General features: G+C 38.6%; 1 protein-coding gene across 1 annotated transcript in view; it reads left to right on the top strand.

The window, feature by feature from the left end:
• The window catches only part of EYA1 (EYA transcriptional coactivator and phosphatase 1), a 163,588-nt gene extending 142,947 nt beyond the window's left edge, over window positions 1–20,641 (top strand). The window contains exons 15-20 of the mRNA XM_057426199.1: window positions 7,063–7,121; window positions 7,307–7,467; window positions 7,672–7,786; window positions 8,099–8,220; window positions 10,181–10,281; window positions 18,416–20,641. Coding sequence (XP_057282182.1) covers window positions 7,063–7,121; window positions 7,307–7,467; window positions 7,672–7,786; window positions 8,099–8,220; window positions 10,181–10,281; window positions 18,416–18,496 — 639 coding nt within the window. The 3' untranslated portion in view covers window positions 18,497–20,641. The remainder of the gene's footprint in view (window positions 1–7,062; window positions 7,122–7,306; window positions 7,468–7,671; window positions 7,787–8,098; window positions 8,221–10,180; window positions 10,282–18,415) is intronic.
• Window positions 20,642–24,161: the final 3,520 nt, after the last annotated feature.

The raw sequence follows: 24,161 nt of genomic DNA, 5'->3' as shown, positions 1-24,161 counted from the left end.
GTATATATAACTAATAGCTTTAAATTGCCTTTTTAGTTTTGATGTGCTATTTTAACAGTAAAAGGTGGGGTTTGATTTTGGGAGGTGTTTTTTTTTTGTTTTGGGGCGGGGGGGACGTAATTTTTTTTTTTACACTATAAGCTTCACTTTATAGTCTTTAAGTTTAAAAAGGGAGTGTTTTGAAAGCCTTCACAGCCCGATTTAATTCCCTGACTGTTCATCCACAAATTGTCAGACAGAATGAAGTGGATTTCAAGAACCCTTTGTTCTTCATATCCTGTGCCTGACCCACAGGTAATCTGCACCTTTTTTCTTCAGTGCTGAATAATTGTGGTGGGAAAGAAGAGAAAATGTTAGGGTCACAAAGTGCAGGCTAGACAGAGATGACAGGTCCTGCCAATTGAGTGCCAGTGCTGAGAACCTGCGAACAGTAGTCTCTGCTCTTTCACATGGATTTGTGTTGTATTTTAACAGGCTCTGTGTGATGATGGGCTAGGAAGTTCAGAACTTCAGCATTTGTTTTCTTGGCTTGAAAGGAAGTGCAGAGGGTTTTGTATTTTTAGCAAGTACAGAAGTATAGTAGAAGAGCATTTGGCACAGGCCATACATGTATGTCTGTATACGTACACAGGATATAGGTGGGCTGTTGTTCTGTGTAGTTCAGTTTTCTAACCTGTACACATACCACAGATTTTGATACCCTTCTAGTCAAGTGAAAAACAGAGATTTATTTGTCAAGTTTAATGACTACTGTTAAATAATTTTGGAATCCTTGTATGTTATTTTTCTGCAATTAGAATAGTGAATAGTTGAAGCAGTCTGCTTTATATTTTGCAGCAAGATAATCCCAACTATAAGTAAAAATATGTAGAAAGCAGCAGATTTATAATCAAAAATGGTAATTCACAAATCGTCATTTCAGCTTTGGAATATATAATTTTTGCCTGGAAAACCAATCTCTGACAATCTGTAAGCCCATGCCTTCTGAAAAAGCACACTGCGGTGGCTTATAGAAGTGAAGAGTATTTGTGGAGTAGATACCTTAAAGGGTGCATATCTTATTTCTGGAAAAGACATAAACAGAGGTACTGCTGTCATAAAACTGCATTAAAAGCACAAAAGTGTACACTTCAGGATATTTTTATTTTTTTTTTTTAGTTACTTTTTTTTCAGATACATCACATTTATAAAGGATTGCAGCTTTGACTTGTTATGCCAGATCTGTTCTCACATGTACATGACCAGATTTCTCTACTGTTCAGTAGGGAAAATGAAGCAGTGGATATAATTGCATAATGACAGATATGAGAGGAACAGAGAATACCAGCAACCATTTCCTGAGAGTTGGCCAGCTTCCAGGCTGTCTCAATGGGCATGCTGATGTAAAGGCAAAATGAAATTAGCTTCTTCTAAAGGGTGGTTGTTGGTTGGGGGTGGGTTTCACTCCCATTTGGCTTTGCAGACTAAGGTATTGAAACAATTAGTTGACAGTGTAGTGTTAGTTTTCTCACGGTAAATTAGGATGATTAACCAAACGTGGAAATGTATTTTAGCTGTAGTCAGCAGATTTGGGACTGTATTACTTTGGCATCCTCCGAGGTTATGATCATAATATTATTCACGTTGTTCCTTTTCATAATGTGCAAACTTGTCCAGAGTTATCTTACAGTCAGTGATTATTCAAAGACAGCAGAATTATTAGGTTTATTTTTGTTGGGTTTGTAACAAGAAATGTAGAGGATCAGCACGCTAGCCATTGCGTCACTCCACTTGGCATGTAGTATTGGCACAGATAAGAGGAACTCTTGTAGCAGCCTTAATATCTTTTTTTATTATTATTAATTTTCCTACAGTAAATTGAGTAGTGAGGCATATTTTACATAATTATGGCAGAAGTGCACAACTTGACGGATGGTAGTGAAGGAGCAAAGTAATATAAATATTTGTAGAACTTTTCTGCCATAACTTAATGCTTTGCATATGAATCTTTATGGAGATCTTAAGTTAGTTTAAAAGAATTATTCCAGAAGACTGCATAGGTCCAGGCATTTTAGGAGCTGTGAATGATGACTGTGGAGCATCTCTGGGAGTTTTTGTCTCATTACACAAAAACAGAAATGAGAAGGAGGAAAAGTGAGCAGGAAGGATTTAGCAAATGCTTTGGGAATGGAGAAGGGAGAAGACACAAGCTTTCCATGTATAAGTCTTAAGCTAGACTCATCTAGTAATTCATTTTTGATTGTTGTTTTTCTTTGGCTTACTGCATTTCACTGGAGACATATTTTCACTTAGCAAAGGATTGCAGCAGTTTTAAGGAGCTCCTGCAAGCATTGTCTCCTGCTGCTTCAAGCCCCAGAGCAGAGCTGATGGGAGGGAACATAGCAACAAGTCTCAGTTAATCCATGCAATGTCTGTTGGTTTAATTGAGCTGCTGCAGGAGATTTGTTTCAAGCTAAGCTACCAGTTGTAGCACTGGAAGGTCTGAGGGACGCAAACACATGGATCCATGCAAGCCAGATGTGACAGATCTGCAAAGAACAGCATGGACACTAACTTCTTAAAGTATTGTAGGTAGGCTTGCTGACTTGTACGTGCTGACTCTCTCATTTTCCCTGAGGCAAATTGGCAAGTCCATAGACAACCCTCCAATATCACCATTAATAATGTTGCTCTAAGTATGCTTTGGGCATATTACTAATATTTTATATCACCTATATAATGTCCTGCCTCATCCAAACTTGTAATTTAAAATTATATAGGAGATGTCACCTTTCTCTCCCTTGACAATAGTTTTTGCTGGGGTCTCCCAGCTTTTAAATCCTCCTGCATTTCACAGCTTGCTCTCTTCCATGCTGCTGTTCCAAGACTCGCTCTCTCCCTTTGCAGAAGATGAATTTTCTCTCTGCCTCGAATTCTTTCTTAAAATGTAAATCCCCATGAAACCTTTTGAACAAACCTCCCCAGCTTCCAGACACCACTTATTTGACAGCTTTAGGGGTGCTGCCTTGGGCAGCTGCCAGGCTGCTGCCAGGAGAACCAGTCCCACTCCCATTGCTCAGCCCCATTCTCCTGTCGTTTCCCACAGCGCCTATCAAGCTAGTGTGCTGACTGTAGGAAACCCCAATTGATTCAGGTTTCTGACCAGCATGCCCTATGATATCTGGCCATGGCTGCAAGAGATCTGCAGCGGAGATCTGAAATAGAGCAGCGCCACTTCCCTGCCCTAAATTGCCCTTTGTGAATACTTGCCCTATCCTATGTGTGCCCCCATACACAGAACATGCATATGACACTATGAGGCCTTTTAAAACTTCTGTATGTTTTAGTAGCCTAACTCTCATTTTCAAATTAAAATTAAGCACTCTGGGAATGGTTTCATTAAAATCAGTGCAAATTAGGTAGACCTGTATGAGAACAGAATTTAGACATTTAAGATGCTTTGCCCTTCTGAAAGTACTGTCTCTGAACTATACCAAGTGCATTTTGCTTTCCAGGGATTGATCCCAAAGTGCAGAGCTGCATCTTAGCCTGTCTGACTGAAATCCAATCCTTCAGTACAAACATGTCATCACTTGTAGCCCCTCATGAAGGTTTCAAACTGGATATACTAAAGCTGCAAGGTCAACACCTTTAAGAGCAAAACACAGCTAGCTGCATAATCTTTATACATAAACCACAGGATATTTTGCTCCTTACTTGCCAATTCAGCCTATTTTAAAAAAGAATCCAGCAATTCTAATATTCTTCTCTGGAGCTGACTGCTGAAAGATTCTATCATAATAAAATACACATGCATAAATAACATTTATTTATAGTGCTTCTACAGGGATTTTCAGTATTAATTTCAGGAATTGCTTTATCAAAGAAATTGGGGGGAAGATACCAGTACTGTATTTCCTATGAAAATTTTACAAAAATATCAAATATATCTGGTAAACCTGCTGTTTAGCTCTAAATTGGCTCTTGTCACAGCTTTTTAGGGAAGTACTTGAAGACTTTATGAGTCTTTATATTTTATTAAAATACATCTTTTCAAAAAGGTACTTGTTGAAGTGCATACTTTATTTGTTGGTCAAATTTCATTTTAGCATATCCCCGATTATGATGCATATTGAGTTAACTGCAATTTTAAAATGTTGAACACACGGGTGCTTGCTTATAGCTAATCAGGGGACTGAACAGTGTCTCAGGTAGTTTTTGCTCATAAACAAAACGCTACACAAAAAGCAAGCAGGTAAAAACAAATATAAGGTGTTCTGAAGGAACATTGGACCAGGTCAATTAGTGGTGGGCAGGTAACTGGCTTCTTTGAAGAGTTATTTCTTAATAACTTTACTGCTAAAAGAGCAATTGCTAAATGAGTGGTTTTCCTTCCTGTGTTCAGGGTTAAAAAATGCACCCGTCACTCATTAGCCTAAAGTCTGAGTCAGCTAGACAGTGTGAAAAATACCTGGCACTCAGAGCTCGTATTTAGCCTCAAAGCTGTGTCCTGCCACTCAAGAAGAACAAAACAGCCGTGCACTGTTTGTGACCTTCCTTTAGTTGTAACATAGTGTCAATCACGTTGGTCTTTAATCCTTTCCAAATTATAATATGTATCTCCTATGCTTTAATTTTACCTCGTTCCCCTCCTCACTCGATTTTTAGTTCTTTTATTCCTGACAAAAGGGGATACTATCTCTTTCCATTATATTCAGTATTTCACCTGAGATTTGTGATGTTCGTGAGCTTTTCTTCACTTTGCTTGTTTCCTTTACACTATTTCTATACCTTTACCCACCAATATTTAGTCTCTGATTTCTCTTCTGGGTTTTTGTCTCCAAAATCCCTCTTTCTTTCACTACCATGATTTTTATTTCTAGTGTATCATTTCAGTTCTGGCTTTCTACCCACCAAGCAGATGGTTAGACAAAAGGGGAGGACGTCTGTGATGTCCCAGGGCTTGTGATGGTCACAAGACCTTACACTGTAAATTAAAGTTCTAAGTCCTCAGGTTGTCTTGAATTGTGGGATCTAAAATGTAGTGGTCTTATCCTCCCTGCCTCTGTCTTTTGCCTGAGAGAGTTAAATTTGGAATTTTGTTCAGAAGGTGAGCTTCTGCTCTTTGGGAAGATCAGCTTCTATTTCTTCCTTTAGTTTTGTGGTTACTAAACAAATTGTTTCTTTTTCCCAGATTTCTATTTTGAATCCTCTTCTGTAACATTTTTTTCCAGTTGTCATTCATAGTTTCCAAGCTGGGAAGAAGTCTATTGACTTGATAATTTTCACTGCTATATTGACAACTCGAGCTTAAGTTTTCTATCCATGAAGAATTTCAGAAGTCACTGAGCAGTGGAAAAAATAACTAGAGTGGAAACTCATTAGCTTATACTCAGTTCATATTTGAATTGTTAATTTTATAGGCATTTAGGTGGGCAGTTGCTTTCAGTTTTAAACAAAAAATTTCTGTGAATTTGATAACTTGCTGAAGAAGCTTCCATCTTTTTTCTTTTTTCCTCTTTTTTTTTTTTTTTAGGTAAGTTGATTTTCAAAGCCTGGCAACATGTGTTCACACTTGTAGTTTCAGCTGTGTCTGTACATCTAATACATTTTGTCTGCCTGAGGAGGAAATTCACTATATGGTAGTTAAATATGAGCAAATGTAGTGTTGTCTTTCCTGTGCTGGTTGTCACTCTTACATCTCTTTCCAGCATAAGCTTCCTATGCATAAAACAGAAAAGAGTACATATTACAGTAAGAAGAACTATATGTGCAAAAGACTATACGCAATTATTCAAAGTATTAGAAAAGTTTCTGAGGTGTTTTTTGTAGACCTATGCTTTAAAAAGCTAGAATCCACAGCCATCATGTGAGGCCAAAGAGACTTCTTCAGCTTTTTTCTTATCTGAGGTTGTTGACCTCAGGAGAGGAGGAGAAGGTTACAGGGTCAAAGTCTTTTCCTCCTTGGAGCTTGCTGCTTGCTGGGAGAGGGTTGGCTGGAAAATAGATGTTTTAGAAAAAGGGTTGAGGGTCATGATTTTAATTCTGTTTGGGAACAGCTGGTTTGAGTTTCTTTCCACTTCTGTCTTCCCTCCCTTCCTCACAAATCCATGGAGAGAGAAAAATTTGTTCAGAGGAAAGCAGTAACACAAAAATAAAGGATTGCAGTATTTTCATGTTTAAAATACATCATGTTTGTTATAGGACTTCAATTAAAAGAGAGAAGAGGAAATTATTAAAATAATTGAAATCCATTATTGTTTCAAGCACTGAATTGAGATTGATCTGGAGTGCCAGAGGTTTATTTGTTTTCCTGCCAAAAGTTAAATTGTTAATAGTAATGTTCTAATGGGGTTTTTCTTTTTTGTGGATAAACTGTGCATTACAATTTTTAATTTAATGACGGACAAAGCTAATTAGGAGTATGCTGTGTTAGACTGCATATAGTCACTGAAGAAAGAGGGTTTGATTTGGCTATTTCTGTACAGGTTTTCTTCATCTTGGCATGCTGCTTTCATGCACTAAGACCAAAGAGAGAGAAGGAAACTCACAACTCTCAAATGAATGGCAAACTAGGAACAGATTTTTCATCTGTGCTCCTCTGAAACACTGGCCTCAGGCTGTGTTGGTGTGTGGCTCAACAGCAATCAGAGGTCATAATTTCATTGGCGGTTAGCATCAGGTTTAATTTTTCTAATATGTTACATTTACCAAAATGTCTGGTTTCAGTTACACTTATGCACTGACTGAATCAGCTTTGAGCAGCATGATGTTTTAAGGTATCTGAAAGGCTACAAGAACGTTTATGGAACACATATGCTAATTGTTTTTAACCACTTTCCTTTCTAAACACAAAAATGTGTTTTTGGAAAGCCATTTAACAGTAGTAGCTAATGATGGTGTGCATTTATTCCAAGAAATGAGCACAAGGAATAGGTAAAATAGTTGTTTTAACAAGACTGCCATCTACTGATTTCCACAATTAAAAATATTCCTGATGAGTAGATTGTTCACAGTGTTTTATAGCTTTACTTTTGTGATTTGCAAGATCAAGAAAATTATAAAGTCTTTCTTTTGCCTTAGGAATGTGACCAGGTTCACATTGACGATGTGTCTTCAGACGACAACGGTCAAGATTTAAGGTACAAGAGAACTGAACAAGATAAAACATTGCTTTGCAAGTTCCTTCCTGGGAAAGTGATGAACTGCTGTAACACAGTAGCCCTCTCTCCTTTTAGCTGTCCTAGCCTTTGCAACCCAGCAAAGTGGTGGTTGCATATAGCTCGTTGCCTTTTGTTAATCTGGGGGTTTTCTTATCTCTGACTAGCACCTACAACTTTGGAACAGACGGCTTTCCTGCAGCTGCCACAAGTGCAAATTTGTGCCTTGCAACAGGGGTGCGTGGAGGAGTGGACTGGATGAGAAAATTGGCTTTCCGCTACAGACGAGTAAAAGAAATATATAATACCTACAAAAATAATGTTGGAGGCAAGTGACTCTGGAGTATCTAACAAATATGGAAGTAGCAAAAGGGAAGGACTTCTGCTTCCTGTTCCTTTTTTAACATGGTAGTATTCAGCAAGCTGTTTAGTTTGCAGTGTATGGAAAATTGTATATGAGCTAATGAAAGCAAAGTAAAATGACAGAATGTTACTTAATTTCAGTGCAGACATGCCCTTATCTACTCTACAGGTCTTCTTGGTCCAGCAAAAAGAGAGGCTTGGTTACAACTAAGAGCAGAAATTGAAGCTTTGACGGATTCTTGGTTAACACTTGCATTGAAAGCACTCACTCTTATTCATTCTAGGTGAGTACAAAGTGTACGGGGTAGTTAGGAAACTGTGGGATGTCTGATGATGATCTAGGAAAAGCTGCCTGGCCAGGTGGGCAAAATGCTGAACCTGAAGGACCTCCTAACTCCTTGTTCTAGTGTGGTCATGCCACTACCTTGCTTTCCTGTAAGATGGAAAAAAAATAACCTTCTTTGAAAGTGGAAGTAATAATAGTGAGGGTTTCTAATGGGAGGCATAAGGTTTTCCTTTTTCTCTTTTTGGTTTGGTTTGGCTTTTTTTCTGTGTTGCTTTGTTAAAAAAGGATGTTCCCTTTTTCTCTTCCATAGGACAAACTGTGTGAACATTCTTGTGACAACTACTCAGCTAATTCCAGCTCTGGCAAAAGTCTTGTTATATGGACTAGGGGTTGTATTTCCCATAGAGAATATTTACAGTGCAACTAAAATAGGTGAGCTATTTTTATAATGTGATACACTTGAAGCTATAATTCTAAATAAAAATATATTATAGTGTATGTTTATTTATTACATGCATTCATTAAGAGTTACTGACATCAGTAATACCTGATCTTAAGAAACACTTTTCATGCTAAAGCATCCTAAAAGTACTTTTCAAATGTCTGTCATGATCCAGCACAGAAAGCTTCTATAGCTCTATTAACACTGATGCAGCACCTGTTAAGAGGAAGTATAATTGCTTTGTGTCATCATTTCTCAAAACTGGGAGGCTGTGTAGCAGTTGAGAAGGCTTTTTAGTAGGCTGTAAGTACAGAACACTAAAGTCTGCCTGTATTAGCAGAAGAAATTCTATAAAGGTAAGCCCTGGCTCCATTCGTTGTCATGGGCTCTGGCACAAATTTTAGTAAACAATTTACCAGAAGCAGAAATGTTTTGCTGCAGAATGTGATTATTTAAGTTCATTCATACTGGCTCTAACAGGCTTCAGCCAGGCAAATGTTTATTTCTGTTTTCTGGTTCAATATAAAAGATGTTATTCTGAGTATGTAGAAGTACATAGGACCAGATGGCAATGGTGCTTGTAGTTCTTAACGTGATTATGACAAATCTGCTCTGTCTCAGATTCCCTCAAAACTGTGGGCTGCATGAAAACATTTTTCATGTGTTCTTAAGTGTCTACATACAGGAAGCTTAAATGGCTGAGAAAAAATGGTTGGTTATTTTGTTTGGTTTTTTTTGAAAAAAAGCCAACAAAACTTGGTTGGGAGTTTTATGTAGAAATTTGAAAGCAATACTATAAAAGATTTAAAACTGTACCCTGGATAGAAATATTATGGTACTGTCTGTCAAAACTTTAAATTAAAACTTTGAATTATAATACTCTAAATACACATTTTAATTAAAACGTATTTTAATAAATATTCACTTGTGACAGGATGACAGGTTTGTTTTTAAAAAAAAATGCATTCAATCACTAACCTTCACAGGAAATCATGAGAATTTTGTAACATGACATGATTCATAATTGTCAAGCACCTTTTCAACCTACTTAGTGTTTGAGGTTTCTTATGCCTGGCATTGTTATTAAAAGTTGTCATTTAGTAGTTTGACTTCTCTGCTGGCTCAAAACCTTTAATTTCCAGCCTATTTGCCCTTACACTGGTGTTGTTCTGTAGCTGAAATAACTACTTTGAAAAATGCAATTTTTCCCATCGGTTGCTGTAGGCACACAGGTAAGCATGTACCGTGACCACACTGAAGTGATCTTTCAGAATGGGGACGTTAGAGAAAACTCAACTGTAAGCATTTACTTTCCTTCTGGCTTACCAATACCTGAAGCTTACCAGTATCAATACCTGTGTGTAGAACTGGAGTACTGGGATCATTTCCCTAGGTTTGTGCAGTGAAGCAGCGAACTGCATTAATGGATCCCAGTGCAGTGACCATGTATTGGATTACAGGCATTTAAATCTAAATTTTTTGGGTGACATTCTAAGTCAGGATACTACTGTTTCAGGAGCTGTGATTAATCTTGTCACAGGTTGTGGAGAAAAAAGCTAGAATTTCAACTCAGATTCAATCAAATTCTCGGTTTGGGATACTGGCCGTAAACAGCGAGTACAGAATTCTCCTGGTATGGAAATTCCAGAAACCTGTCTCAGATTAGGGAAGGAGACAAGAAAGGTGATACTGTAGACCTCTAGTATGCTATGTCTACCATAGCGTGTCTACTAAAGGGCCTCACGGAGCAGATTTTAAGGATGCTTATTTGTTGCTGTGACAGCAGGAAAGCTTCAATCAGCCTTGATACACCATCCCATGGGAGAGGCTCTTCTCTCCCATTAGCTCTGCTTGTATATTCAAAGTGTTGGAGAGATCATGCTAAAAAGTGATTTATTTGATGTCATCCCATCACCACCTATCCTAAATAGCCTGATCTTTTTCTTTCAGGAAAGGAAAGTTGTTTTGAGCGAATAATTCAAAGATTTGGGAGAAAAGTAGTGTATGTCGTTATAGGGGATGGTGTCGAAGAAGAACAAGGCGCAAAAAAGGTAACAGCCCTTTTTCAGTGTGGGTTGATATCAAGAGTCTGAAAGCAAAATTGTCTTTTCTTTGATATAGGACAGTATGCATTGATTTGGGTTTTGTATCTTTGCTTTATGAAATATGTTTTGACTGGTAGAAAGCAGCATAAAAATGTAGATGATGACGTGCCCTGCTGTTCTCCGAAAGACACATTAAGCTAGCTATGTATGTTTGATGTATTTCAAAAAGGAGCCAGAAAATGGACCCCAGCTTTTGTGCCAAGAACTAGTAGTTCTGTTTTCATTGGCATCCCAAAATGCCATATAGGATGAGTGTAAGCAAAAAATGGCAGTTCTTACTGGTCAAAGGCAATATGCAAATTGACTATTCCGAAATATTTATATGCCGCACCTTGAAAAGATATGTAGGCCTGGAGTAGGTATACATGAATTTCAGTTTTCTTAGAATGATAGAGTAGTTAGGGTTGGAAAGGACCTTAAGATCATCTAGTTCCAACCCCCAAGTGGGTCAATAATTTGGATTCTGCATTGCGGTAACTACTTGTGGCTTGTCCTGTTCATAACCTTATTTAACTGAGCAGAGGATACTCTTTGACTATGTCTTCTTTATTTTTTTGCTTTCCTCCTGTAAGAAGGAAAAAATTCACTTTTTTATCCCAGTATGGTGTAAGCTTCATAAAAAGCTCCAGTAAACTCCACTACTTTCCACTTACGAATAGGCAGTATTCCTGGTCTTGCTTTTCTACCCAAGTACAGCAGATACAGACTCTGCTTGGAAGAATGAGGCATAATATTGGCTATGTGAACAGTAAGAGAAAGAAAATGGGCATTTCTGTTCTTGCTTCCTTTTACAGGTATTGCTTTCACACAGCTGCTTTTTTTACAATGAAATGCTCTGTGGTACTTCTATATCTGTTTCCACTATAACTTCCTAAATTGGAGAAGTGAAACTAATTAGTCTGCGTGGTGTTTTAACAACCATTGACTGGTTCTGCTTCACGAAATCTGGGTTTTGTGCCTCCGAAGCATTGTGGTTAGGTTCCCGGCTCGTCCCAGCACTTCATAGAGTCTCAGTTTCATATATCCCTTTGGCGGATTGAGGGGAACAGTTTGCTCCTTTCCCCTTCAGAAGTGCCTTTCATCTTTGTGGAGAAATGTTTTCCCGCTGTAAGTGATTACATTTTAAAAGCTGCATTTAAGATCAGGGAGGGGGGAAAATTCTTCTCTTTGTTCCTTTTCTGGTGGTCGGTGAAATAGTGTTGTATATGATAACGGCAGGAGTAGTCCTTTCAGTAACATTATCTAATTCACTGCTTTTTTTCAACAGGAAACGTGATTCAGAAAAGCCTCTCCAGTTGCTAAGACAAGTGGCAGTATAGAAAGTTCCTTTGTGCCATTAGTTCTGTGTATTCTTACTCAGTGGAAGGAATTTTCAGATTCAAAGCATGTTAGATGCTCTGGATTAAATTATCTGCTGCAGCAATGCCAGAGAAGTCAATAAGTAGACCAGCAGCCCTGCCTTCCTGTAGAAACTATTAATGTGATTGAGGAAAATGCTTATTTGATTCTTGTCCTGCTCATTACTCCACTGAAAAAAGAAGCCACCCTATCACACTGTGAAAGCAGTATTTGCCTCTTAAATTTGGGCCTTGCATCTTGCAAGAGCAAGAACCACATGATGCCCTGCAGTTCTAGGAACTGCTCCCAACTCAGATGATGCCTTTTTGGTTGTCACCCCCTCAGGTTATTTTTAGAGTTATTAGGAGGAGTCAGCATGGGAATGCTCCTTAGTGTAGGCTGTGCTTCAGTTTAAAGATGTATGCCCTGTTTTAGGAATAAATTGTATTGGTGTATTAGAAAACAGTAAAAACCTAGACCTTCTGTGGAGAGTGTGCAAACAAAACAGGAAATTTCCCTCCCCAAAACCATGCAAACCCCAGCCATCCAAAGTGGTATGATGTACATATCCATTGCATTGCTTATCTCCTAATAAGCACTTTGCTGAAAGGATCTGGCCTGAGGTGAAGCTCTTAGTATATGTATGTTTCTTTACACTACTTAGTAAACAATGCACCCTTCTTTAAATAGCATTTCTTTGATAACATGTAAACTATAATGACTATTTTTAAGTGAGCATGTAAATTCAAGTGTATTTAATTTGAGATATTTTTTAATTCTGTGTTTGTGTAATAAAATGAGCTGAACTTCCAGCTTAGGAGGTAAGAAAGTTAAGGTTTGATATTTACCAATTATTTATCAGTTGCTTCATCATAAAACAAGATTTTCATTTATGTCCTTCATTCAGAGAAAGTCCTGATCAATACAACAGTAGGAAAAATAAAGAAAACATTTAAAATCTCCTTTTTTATTGGCATTATTGTAAAACTCAATAGTAGAACTTTTCAATAGCGTTTAATATCTCATTGATGTTTTGAGAAACATTTTCATGACAGACTGGGGTTTTGTCACAGAATGCCCCTTTTGATTGACGAAAGCAAATACAATCCACGGAGGAAACCACACGCTCTTACATTTCACATAGCACGGGACAAGCCATGGTATCAACACCTTTGTTTAACTGTTCACCGCCAGCAAAATATTTTATAAGACAATTAAAATTCTCAGGACGTTTGCGCTGTAGACTGAGGAATAATCGTACCCTTCTGGATCAGTTCAGCAACCAGCCAGCTTGGCTGTAATGCCAGGGTTCACACGGAGGTTGCTACCTTTGGGTGAGCTTCCCTGGGAAAAGAGGGAGAGGAGGGGAGAGAGAAACTGGTGTGGGAGCCAAGTGGTGCTTGGGATGGCTGCCGACATCCCTGTGGGTGCTGTGTGGGTCAGAGCCACTGCATCTGAGTGCCACTGTGGTGAGACACAGCTATTAGCAGAATAAATTTCTGGTGTTTTCTGCCAGAGACTCCAATGTCTTGGCATTTTGTTTTGCCTTGTTTTGGTTTGTGTTTTGTGATTTTTTTGTTTTGTTTAGTTGTGTTTTGTTTTGTTTAGTTGTGTTTTGTTTTGTTTTGTTTTGTTTTGCTTTGTTTGAGCTCATCTTTTGCCTTTGCCTTTGGAGACACGGTAGGGAAATACTCATAAGGCAGAAAAACACCCCTCAACTCCTGAGTTTTTCTACTTAAGAGAATACTCCAAAGGATTTCTAATTTGCAAGAGGAGACAAAGAAGGAGGCTCTTTGCACTGTGAAGCTGGATTTTACATCAGGTGATTCAGGAGAGCCTGGGCAAATCGGTTTCTCCCTTTGTCTCCAAAATGGTCCTGCTGCCTAGGAGGGAAATTGGGAGGAAAAATCATAAATCTTTGTGGAGCAATAAATAGAATATAAATGGGTATCCAATATGCCACTGCTTTTAAGCTCACAGTCATACTGTGCTGGTCAGGTTTAGGGTAGGAAGTAAAGACGACCGCTCAGCACATCTGGCAGGAACACAACAAAAATACTGTGAAAGATGACAGAAACTGATGAGTTTTCTATTGAAATCCATCACAAATCTCAGGAGTAGAGTTTTTGTACAAATATGTATTCATTTAAGGGAAGGAGTATGGTCTGCACTTTTTGAAGTTGCTGTCAAAAAATGGCATTATTTTGTATCTGTAATTACAGAAACACTATTTTGTTGAAGAAAATAGTTGAAGTTTGGTTCTTTTAGTAATACACACTGAAAAATAATATTGCTTCTATGTCAGAAATAAAATATCTTATTTTCTGAGTTAATAATATTGCAGTTATTAGATTTATGAAATTAATAATTTCACTCTTCATGTTTTTTACACCAAACCCAAATTCAATCTTTTGCCACTATATTTCATTTCAAAATGCCATCACAATGAAATTGTTAAAAGTTTCATAAATATATTTATTACCAAGTATCATCTACAAAGCAATGAATGTTTTTTTTAAAGACGAAAGCTTCATATTTACTTGGAAGATATTAAGATAGTACACAATACCAGTCTAGATACATATTCCAATATGCAATAAGAAAAGCTTTCCTATAGTTTCATTAGATAGCATAGCATCCAGTTACACCACCTATTTGTTAGTGGTTAGCATTTGTCATCCATTCTCCCACAGCAGCAAATGAGATATTAGCATTTTTCAGTGTGCTCAGAAGACACACATTGTACATGACATGTGTGCTAAGTGCTGGCAGGCATGGCTTTCTAAAGGCAACATTAAATATATATACAAAGGAACTCTTGCCCAGTCACTCTGTAAGAAAAAATGTACTTATGTCCTTCTGTCTCATGGGTGTATTGCCACTTTTGACAGGGCTGAATACTTGTGGATACATGGAGCATGTTAATACAAGAATAATGTGTAAGGAAGGTTTATTATGATAATTTTGTTACTTTAAATGTTTTAGTTTTGTACAGTCAGATAAGGTGAAAATTACCTTATATGCCTCGTGAACATATATGCATATATATGGACATATACGTGTGTGAGACTGCACATACATACACAAACATATACATAAAGATATATAGATAGATAGATCTGTACAAGTTTTTTATTTGTGAAGCTCCTTTTAGATATGAAGGCTGTGCTATAGGGTCAGACTGATAGAGATCTGAATCGGCTGTGTTCAGCCATGCACAGAGCACCAGTGCAGATTCCAGCCCTGTGCAGCCACCGCGTTCCTGCCGTGCTTTGTTTCTCGGGAGTGTGCTGCTTGTCTTTTGACCTATATGCAGGAGAACTGAAAATAATTATGATCCTGAGTTTTACACAACCTCTTTGTTTTCATGGAACTCTCCAGAATCATTCCATACCTCACTCCTGTAACTGTATGGAGTAAGTGGACATATGCTCCTTTTCACAGATGGGCATAAATAAAGCAGAGGACACTTAAGTGAATTTGGAATAGAAAGATACAGCCAAAATAACAATCACTTAAAGTTTTGGTTTAAAATCTGACCATAAACAGCTGAAGGTAATCCAAAACTCGATATTGCATATGGCATCTAGCAAGAGTCACTGTAATTTGATTTAGCAGAAGCTAAACCTTCTGTTAAATCAATCAGGGTCTTTAACTGCCGTAGCTGCCTGGTGTGTGTATGCTCTGTGATGCTGAGGTTGTTACTAGGGAAGCAGTATAATGCTGGAGCTGCATGAAGTGGGAACTGGAAGCCAAGAATTTATTACTGCAATTCTCCCTATTCATTAGTTTGCTGTATGACCTTGGAGGGCATCCATGTCATTGGCTCCTGGCTTCTGCAGACACATTATGCAATGGCAGGTGTCCACCAAACTCTTGACCACACCATGTCTTAGGCTGAATACACCTCTCTGAGCCAGTGGTTGTGGCAGAGCTGGTGCCAAGCTGACTAGGAGAAGCAGGGAGCTATGGTTGGCTGGCAAGGGAGAACAGGTAGGTCCTACCTGGCTGGGGGCTTGTGAGAGAAGAAGGAAACTGCAGTGTGCAAGGAAGGGAGGCAGCACTGCTGAGCACTGCTGGCCAAGTGCAGTTGGCTGACAAACACTGCACGGACCTGCTGCAAGCACAAACCTGTGCCTGTTTGTCCTTGATGTAATACCCCTATCAGATGCTATAAATTGCGCCAGAGAGATCTCCCAGCCTAAATAAGAGATAGGTGCATAAAAGCTTTTGGAAAGTCTGGAGGACTTGAGGTATTTTTATTTTGCTTTGCTCTTGCTGTTTCGTTTCCTGATCATGGTGAGAGAAATTAATCTTTAGGAAAGATTTGAGTTGGAAAGCAGCAGTGTCTGACCTGACAGAGCACAGAGGATAAACTGTCTATAATGTAGCAGGGAAGAGACACTGGGACGTGGAGTTGTGAATGAGCTAATTGCATCTAGTTTCTTTTGCTGGTGAAGTGTAGAGACAGTACAATGGAAGTCTGTAGCAATTGTTGGTGTCATAGTCAGTGTTTAACACTTCCTTCGTAAGGAAAGGGTTATTCTGTAAAAGTGTTTTGGAAATATAAACTTTTTTTTTCAACAGCATCTGAATTGCCTCCGAATTTGTTTTGTTCTCTCCAGAAGCAGCTATTGCTCATGCATTTATCGTCAAGCTGAGATTTACTCATCTGTTTCTTAAGGCTTTGTAACAATCCAGAGTAAAGTGAAGCAGAACAGAAACTCTTCCAGAGATGCTTCCTTGTGGGTCATTTTATTTTATTCCTAAAGTAATTTCTTTGGTGTGAAAGCTTGGCATACTCTGAATGTGGGCATCTGTTGATGCATCAATGTTGCATTGTAATTTAGATCAGGAGTGTCATATCAAAGTGGACCTTCCAGTCATTCCCCCTCATTATCCTTTGATTAACGTCCTGGACTGGTTTTAGGGGAAAAACAAACAAAAACACAGATTTCTTTTGGATAGAACTAAAGAACAGTATACTGCCCAGGAGCTCATCAAATGCTCTCCAGCTGCTAATGGAAACTTTTTTCTATGTTGGCAGACTAGAGCTATACTGAAGTGAAAGCCACTTCCTTCACTCTGCCATCCTTCTAATTGTGCAACTCTACTTGATAACATTTGTCCTTCACTGGGTGCACATTTTCCAGATTCCTTACAGCGCTCATTTGCTGATCATGTGTGACTCTTTTGCCTTGCTTATTAATAATTAATTCAGTAATATCTGCTCTGACTCTCACAAGAGCAACAGTTGATTATTGCACAGTTGCCGTTTGACTTCAGGGAGACTTGCCATTACTAAATGGTTGCATTTCTTTTTAAAATCTCTTCTTTATTCTATCAATTCAACCCAATTCATCATCACACCATTATCGGATAGAAGCAGCATTCTTCAAAATAATAGTTCTTTATAAACTGACAGTTGTTTACCTGAGTTTCTAAAGACAAATTTATGATAGCCTCTGTGCTAAGGTGTCTGCCTTCTGTGGTAAGTATAAGGTCATATTACAGGGCTTACAGTAAATATGCGGTTGGAAAGAGGGAGTTTCACATTGTTTTCAGATTTGTTCTCTAACTTAAAATTTGAGAAGACATGAGTAGAAAAAGGAGGTCAATGTCGAAGTGATAATTGGAAGAGATGGAGTTTTGCCACCAGTTTTAATAGAATTAGGAATTTACCCAGGAGGTGCTGAAGCAGGATGAAGAAAGCCTCACTGAGAAGTGGTAGATAAAATGTCTGGGGAACTCAGAACCTACTGTGGTAATACTGCTTGTGGTTTGCCTCCTGAAGATGCCAGGACACAAGCTGAACCAGTGAAAAGATTAACATGATAGTTCTAGCCTTCAGAACATTGTTGAATTGAAATGGTTTTCCCATGGGATTTATAGAATATTTTCCTGACGGAAGTTGATGGTTATCTTTTTTGTTATTATCACTTATGCGAAGTTCTTGCTGACACTATAATTCCTGGCTTAGAATATAAAAATGGTTCTTAATCAGATTTTTACCCTTCATGGATGAGGTGATTTGTGTTCTTTCCCAGTATTTGTGTTTTTGGTTTATTCAGGTTCTTTATGAACATCTTTGTGCTCCAGACATATTTTATTACAGCTATTAGGGGGAAAAAATGCATTTATTTTAAAATTATCCCATATGGAAAGTATATTTTAAGATCAGTGCTAACAATGAGTGATGTTATACAAACCACTCGGGTAAAATTCCTTTCAAAGTGATGTGAGCAACACATGAGCTATTCTGAATCACCATGGCTATGTTCTTAACTCACCTGCCAGGGATAGTTCCACAAGGAACAAACAGATTTTGATAGTAAATAATACTTTCTCTTCCTCTATTTTTTTAAGCAGGTTTTGTTCCCTTCCTCAAACTACCCACATGCTTCATGTATAGGTTATTTTTCTTCTCTTTTTCTAGAAACAGTATTTTCTTCTGCAACATTCTAAAATCTGTTTTTCCTATAAAGAGATGAGAACCCCCTCCCTTCCTTATGATTTCTTCACGTTTGCCATTGTTCCTGTTGGTAAATAGATTTGCTGTTACTGAGAATTGATGCTGAGGGGGTGGGTCAAAGTAACCAGAGATAAATGTGAAGGGCTTGAGGGTTTTAAGAGCTCTTTATCTCTCCTTGCAGCATTCCCTTATACTTGCGAAAGACAATGGGTGGGTCTAAATACCAGAATGCTTGGGGTTATTTTTACATGTTGTCTGTGCTGTTCGCAGCATGCTATGCCATTTTGGAGGATCTCGAGCCACTCTGACCTTATGGCCCTTCACCATGCCTTGGAACTGGAGTACTTGTAGCAGCTCAGCAGCACTTTCAAACCTCAGAGCCTCCTTCTGCCCGTGGATGGGATGCCTGTGTCTTGTGTCAGCATTGGACTGCAGAACTTCGTGATTTCAACATGTTGACGTACAGCTGCAATTGGTCTTAACCCTTGCCCTTTCAGTAAATGGAGGAGCATGTCTTTTTCTTCAGAACAGCTGTTGACTCTGGTACTGCGAGTCCAACGAAAATAAGCCATGCGAGTGTTTGAACAACTCATCTTTACTGTATTTGCTACCAAAAAGAAATAGAGAAGGAAAGGAAAGAAAATAAAAAAAAAAGGAAATAAAAGGTTCATACCTGTGAAGAAAAAAAAAATGACCTGCAAACGCCTTCTAGCTTTTAGACTTTTCAATGTGACACACACCGATTCTTCAACACAGCAAACTTGATTGCACAATGAAGACTGAGATTTCTCAGAAATACCAGTGGAGTAATTTTCTTGTAAAGAAGGTTTACTTTATGGTTTCTCATACCCAGGGTACTCTGTACATCTTTACTTATTTATGAACAGACTATATTTTGACATCATATAACTGAGGATATGTATAATAGGATTGAAGGCTATTATAAGCCTTCGCCTTATGGTACAGCAACTACTTTTGATTTTAGCACATTACAGAGTAGTTTAAAATATGTCTAATTTAAACTAATAGGTACATCACTGAGACAATCATGTACAGGAAGAATTTTTTGTGTAAATTTGTAATAATGATTCTTTTACATATTGTTAAGGTAAATGCTATTGAAAGATAGTAATGCCTTGTTGGTGAAGAATGAGGCCACATGTGCGCAAACTGTTGTGCAGTGCCTTATCAATGTGTTGGATATAAATATGTAGATAATGGATTTTTTTAGATAAATTTGTCAAGACCAAAAGCATGGATGTCAAGTGTCAATAGGAATTGGGTTTTGTTCTTTCAGCTGTTTCTCTACCTTTTTCTTCTCACCTACTCTGATTATTAAACGATTGATTTCTCCCCCCTAACCTTACCCCCCCAGCACAAAGGAAATACAGATAAAACACAACTGAAGAGAAGTCCTTTGCTGTCTTCTGTTTCCTCTTTTCAAGTTAACATATTAACCCTTTTTTAGAGTATTGAAAAGTGAATTAGGATATTCATTCCATAAAGAAAAAGAGAAAGAACACAGATATATTTTAAGATGTGACTTAAACTGGAATCTTGGTACTGATTAGTTTTTGTCTCATCAAAAATGAAGGGAACTATCATCATCATTATTTTTAGAAATTAAAAATTAAAATGTTTTGAAGAAATTGAACAAAAATACTTGTATAAATTTAAGTTTTTTAATCCTCTTCCACCAGGAGTCAGATTTTCCTAAGATATAACATCCATTGCCGGCAATGGAAATACTGAAATACTTATCTCCAAGGAGTTAAAATTTGCTTTTGTCTATACCTATTTACAGGACAAACCTAGACTCTGTCTGTGACTTGTGGCTTTCTAGTCTTCAAGGCCATGAGCTACTTGGTCAGATAAACTGTTAGTCTGACTTTTTGGTTTGAATTGTACCAATTCCCTTTGCCTGATTTAAATCTCTTCCTTATAAAGAAGCCTCAGCTTTGTTGGATCATTCTCCATCTTTTCTTCTTGTTTTCTTTTGCTAAGAACACCAGCCTTGAAACAGCTACCTGCAAAGCTACAAAGCACCAACGTAGCTACAAAACAACACCCCTCTCTAATGGAGGAATCATATTGCTGCTAGAATTCAATGTTTGTGGATTGCTTTATTACTAACAGAGAGGTTTCTGCCCTGCCAAGACTTGCACATGTGCTTTACTTTACCCTGTATGAGTGCTGGAGTTCATGCAGTACTCACATACATGCATAAAGCACATTGTGGGTAGTTTTTAGAACTGAGAGTAAGATTAGTCTTTGTTTCCTCAAACAAAGTAGACAGTGATGGGGTGTTGGTTGTCTTTTTTTTTTTTTTTGGCTTTTTTCTATTTTTAGTCACTTGCGGACTGAAAAATCAAAGTTGATCTGGGCCTTATTGTACAAAAGTGTGTTGTGTCCACAATTGTGTACAGAATTCTTCTTCAGTAATTTTGTTTTAAATTAATAAAATTGATTTGTGAACGTATTAAATCTTGTCTTGTATGCAAGTCTGTGATATTTCTGCTCTCTAGGTCAGGAACAAGGAGACATCTCTCATCTCAGTGCTGTTCCAAGGCAGTTGTTCACCTGCTTGTGCTCAGCTGAGACATTCAATAGAATAAAAAGTATATCTAGTTTGTATCTATCTAGACTACAGAAGGCCCAGTTCGATGGGCAGCATTTGTTTTGCTTATCAGCAGGAGCTGGGTGAGATCAGTGCAGAACAGGGACTTGGTGCACAGTGTCCTACAAATGCGTGCCTAAGTGACTCAGAAGTAAATGCCTGAAAGTTAGGTACCTCTGAATGTCATCCAAAGCAATCCATGTGCTGAATGGATGAGTCCATCATTCTCTGGGCTACATGAATTCTCTCATCCTCTGAGGACCAAGAGGCTTGAACATCTCTGGGAACTGATGCACTGAGTGCAGTGCTGAGGTGTGTTCCTTGGCTGTCCGTAAAGAAACACTGATTATTCTACTGAAATAATTTTGGAGGTCTTGGTGTTTAGGCTGGTGGATGATGACCAGGATTTAGGGACATCCTCTTTCATCATTGCTTCTGATCTCAGAGCAGTCTCAAACCAAGAGCAAGAAAGTGCAAGTTTTTCTTAGCTCCAAACATTTGCTTCCAGAACACTGGCAGGCCTGTAGCTAAACATTACCCTATGCTTATATTAGGCATGTAACCTAAATATGCTGCACTGTGAATCAGCTACTTTGATATGTGAACCTGTTTTAAAAAAAGTTGCCTCCAGTCCCTCATGTATTTTAAACTTTTGCATCTTAAAATGATTATATGTACAGTACTGTGGATGTTTTTGAGGTAAAAGAAGCCAGATGCAATATATTATTCTGCTGTAATCCATTAGAGCATTGAGTTTACAGTGGCAAATCACAATTACAGCTTTACAAACTTTTGCTTATACTGTGAAGATGAAATTGAGTTTTTTGTTTGTATTTCCATCCCTTTCTTTTAAAGCTGACCACCTAATAAATGGATGCAAAACAAGACCAAGAAACTGCTTTTATGTATGTGACACCACCATTGAAGTTGGATGCTCAGAGTTAAAATTATGTCTATATGTTTTTAGTACAGCACCAATGATGTTGGGAATTAGTCCAGTGAAGTAGTCGCTTAAATCCCTTCTGAAGTCTCTTAAGGCTCAGGAAACTAGTTATTTTTTAAGGAACTTCATATGAAGACCCTACTTAAATTGAAATCTTGTAAGAAAGCAGAGATCTCTGCAGAGTGAAGGGCATCATGTTATGATGTATGTACCTCATAAGCTTGGGGTCTGCTTTTTGGAACGTATCAGTACTCCTAGAAGTCTCCATTTCTCAGATGCTCACTTATAACAATGTTCAGCTATGATAGCTTTAGTTCTAAGAATATAATGCATCAAAATCATTAGACCTATGTAACTTTGAGGTAGTGACAAGAAAGTGAAATTAATAATTATTATTCATGGCTTTCATGACTGGAAATCACACTCAGTGAGTGGTATCTTTGCCTCAAAAATGCTTGCAATGCAAGCCAATAAAATATTGTTAGAAATTGTCCCTTGCCTTTTCCTTCAAATTTCTGCTTTTCTCAGTGTTGTGATTCTTGAATTCTTCCCTGCAACATGAGTAGAGGATGGGTGCCAAGAGGCGTGTTGCTTTGTGTCATATGTCAAGGGAGAGGCACAGTACTGCATGAGTCTTCCTCTGTTCTTTGACAATGGCAAGGATGCACAGCTGCCACTTTTGTTGTTCTCCTCTCAGCCAGGGACTGGCTCTAACAAAACCATCAAGTTCCTCTCTGTAGGAAAGGGCTAGAAGAAAAAGGGAAAAGGAAGAGGAAAACAGTGAGGTCCCAGGCTGAAAAAAAAGGGGAGAAGTGTGAGGGTTGCAAGTCTCCAAAGAGGATCTGTAGGTAATCAGGAAGGGTCACTGGGCAGATCATCCAGCACTCCCAGATGACCTCCCAGCAGCTGCCTAATGCTCTGCCCAGGCATGTGATGGGGCAAGGGACTGGTGAGAGACCCCACAGTCTCTTGGCTACTCCATCCCACCATCTTCATAGTGTGGATGGCCAGCATGGCCACAGCAAGGAGGACAACAGGGTGCTGTAACAGTGTGGGCCTGAGATGAGGATGGTATAAATCAAGAAGGGGCTGGTCACAATCCCTTTTCTGACTCCCCCTGAAAATCTTGTGCTGTCCCCATTACCTCTGCACAGTTGGGGTGCAGCCTCTCGGTGTGCCAGGAACACCACAGTAGAAAATGGAAATCTGGGGGGTACATGTCCTGGAGTCCCTCCACAGCCTGTTAACTGTATGAACCTCCCTGTAATATATATCTGTACACACACGCATATATATATGTTGCCAAGCTTGGTTATGACACCAGATTTTAAATGGTGTGTTATTGAGCCTGTTGCCTGCCTGACTTTAAAGCAAATGGTTTGCAATAGAAAATGCCCCTTACTCTCATTCTCCAGCAGAGCAGGGATAAATAAAACTCTTACATTTGACTACTCAAATCATCCATCTCTATAACTGTCTGTCAGCATTTCTTTTTGTGTCAGTGCAAATAAACTTTCATATTCAGATACATTAGGGAAAACTATATTTTTCATATTTTACTAATATTTTGCATTGCCATTTCTGGATTTTACGTGGCTATTAGTTCCTACTAATGGTGTTAGAATAACAGCAGAAGGAAAACAAAAGGTTTGGATTTATCCAAAGGAAAATACAGCTCTGCCAGCTCCCATGGAAGCCACACGATACTGCCAGCTAACACCTTGTGGAAGTCAGCCCAAGGCACAAGTATGTATGTTATTAGCGATCTGCCCTTTCCATTGCTTCACCGCCACTGGCGGGTTTTTTTTCGCTGGGAAGAGGCGTTTGTGGCTTTGTTTCTCACCCACTCCTTGAAATATTTTGCATGGACTGCTGTCTACTGCTCCCTGAAGGGCTGGCCTTTGACACTGTGCTATTTCCAATCTCATGTATAGATGCAGCAGCATTTTCCAGAGTGGGAATTGAACCATTTGCAAAGGAAGCCCCAGTCTGCTTCATTTTCTTCATTGCCAACACATGTCAGAATTGACATGGAAGTGAGGTGAGAGTTAAAGATTGCATTAAACTGAGTCCCTGGGAGTGCAGAGACAGGAAAGATAATGCAGAGGAGGTAGGGAGTGGTTATAAAGAGAAAGAAAAAATATGATTTGGTTTGAAAAATATGGGATAAAAAATCTTGGGTAAAATAATCCAAAGCAAGGAGTAAGGAAGAATGATGAGTTGTCCAGCATAGAGGGAATTGGCTTTATGTTTAGGAAACCAAATTTCACTTCTTGGCTCTGCCACAGAATGACCCAGGTACATTGCTAGAGCCCCATCCAGCAAAAGGCTTGGGCTCAGCAAAGCTGTGTCCCAGTGGCTGGCCACCATCCAGAGATTCAGCTGCTCATGTGTGCTCTCAATGAAGAGAGCTGGGAGCCTAAGAGAGTAGCTGCTGAAGCCAGCTGCCAGCACCA

Source organism: Pezoporus wallicus, unplaced genomic scaffold (assembly GCF_028554395.1).
Source record: "Pezoporus wallicus isolate ANWC-B61680 ecotype Strahan unplaced genomic scaffold, APGP_CSIRO_Pwel_v1 contig_4131, whole genome shotgun sequence".
Lineage (NCBI taxonomy): Eukaryota > Metazoa > Chordata > Aves > Psittaciformes > Psittacidae > Pezoporus > Pezoporus wallicus.
This window is presented reverse-complemented; position numbering and strand designations above follow the sequence as displayed.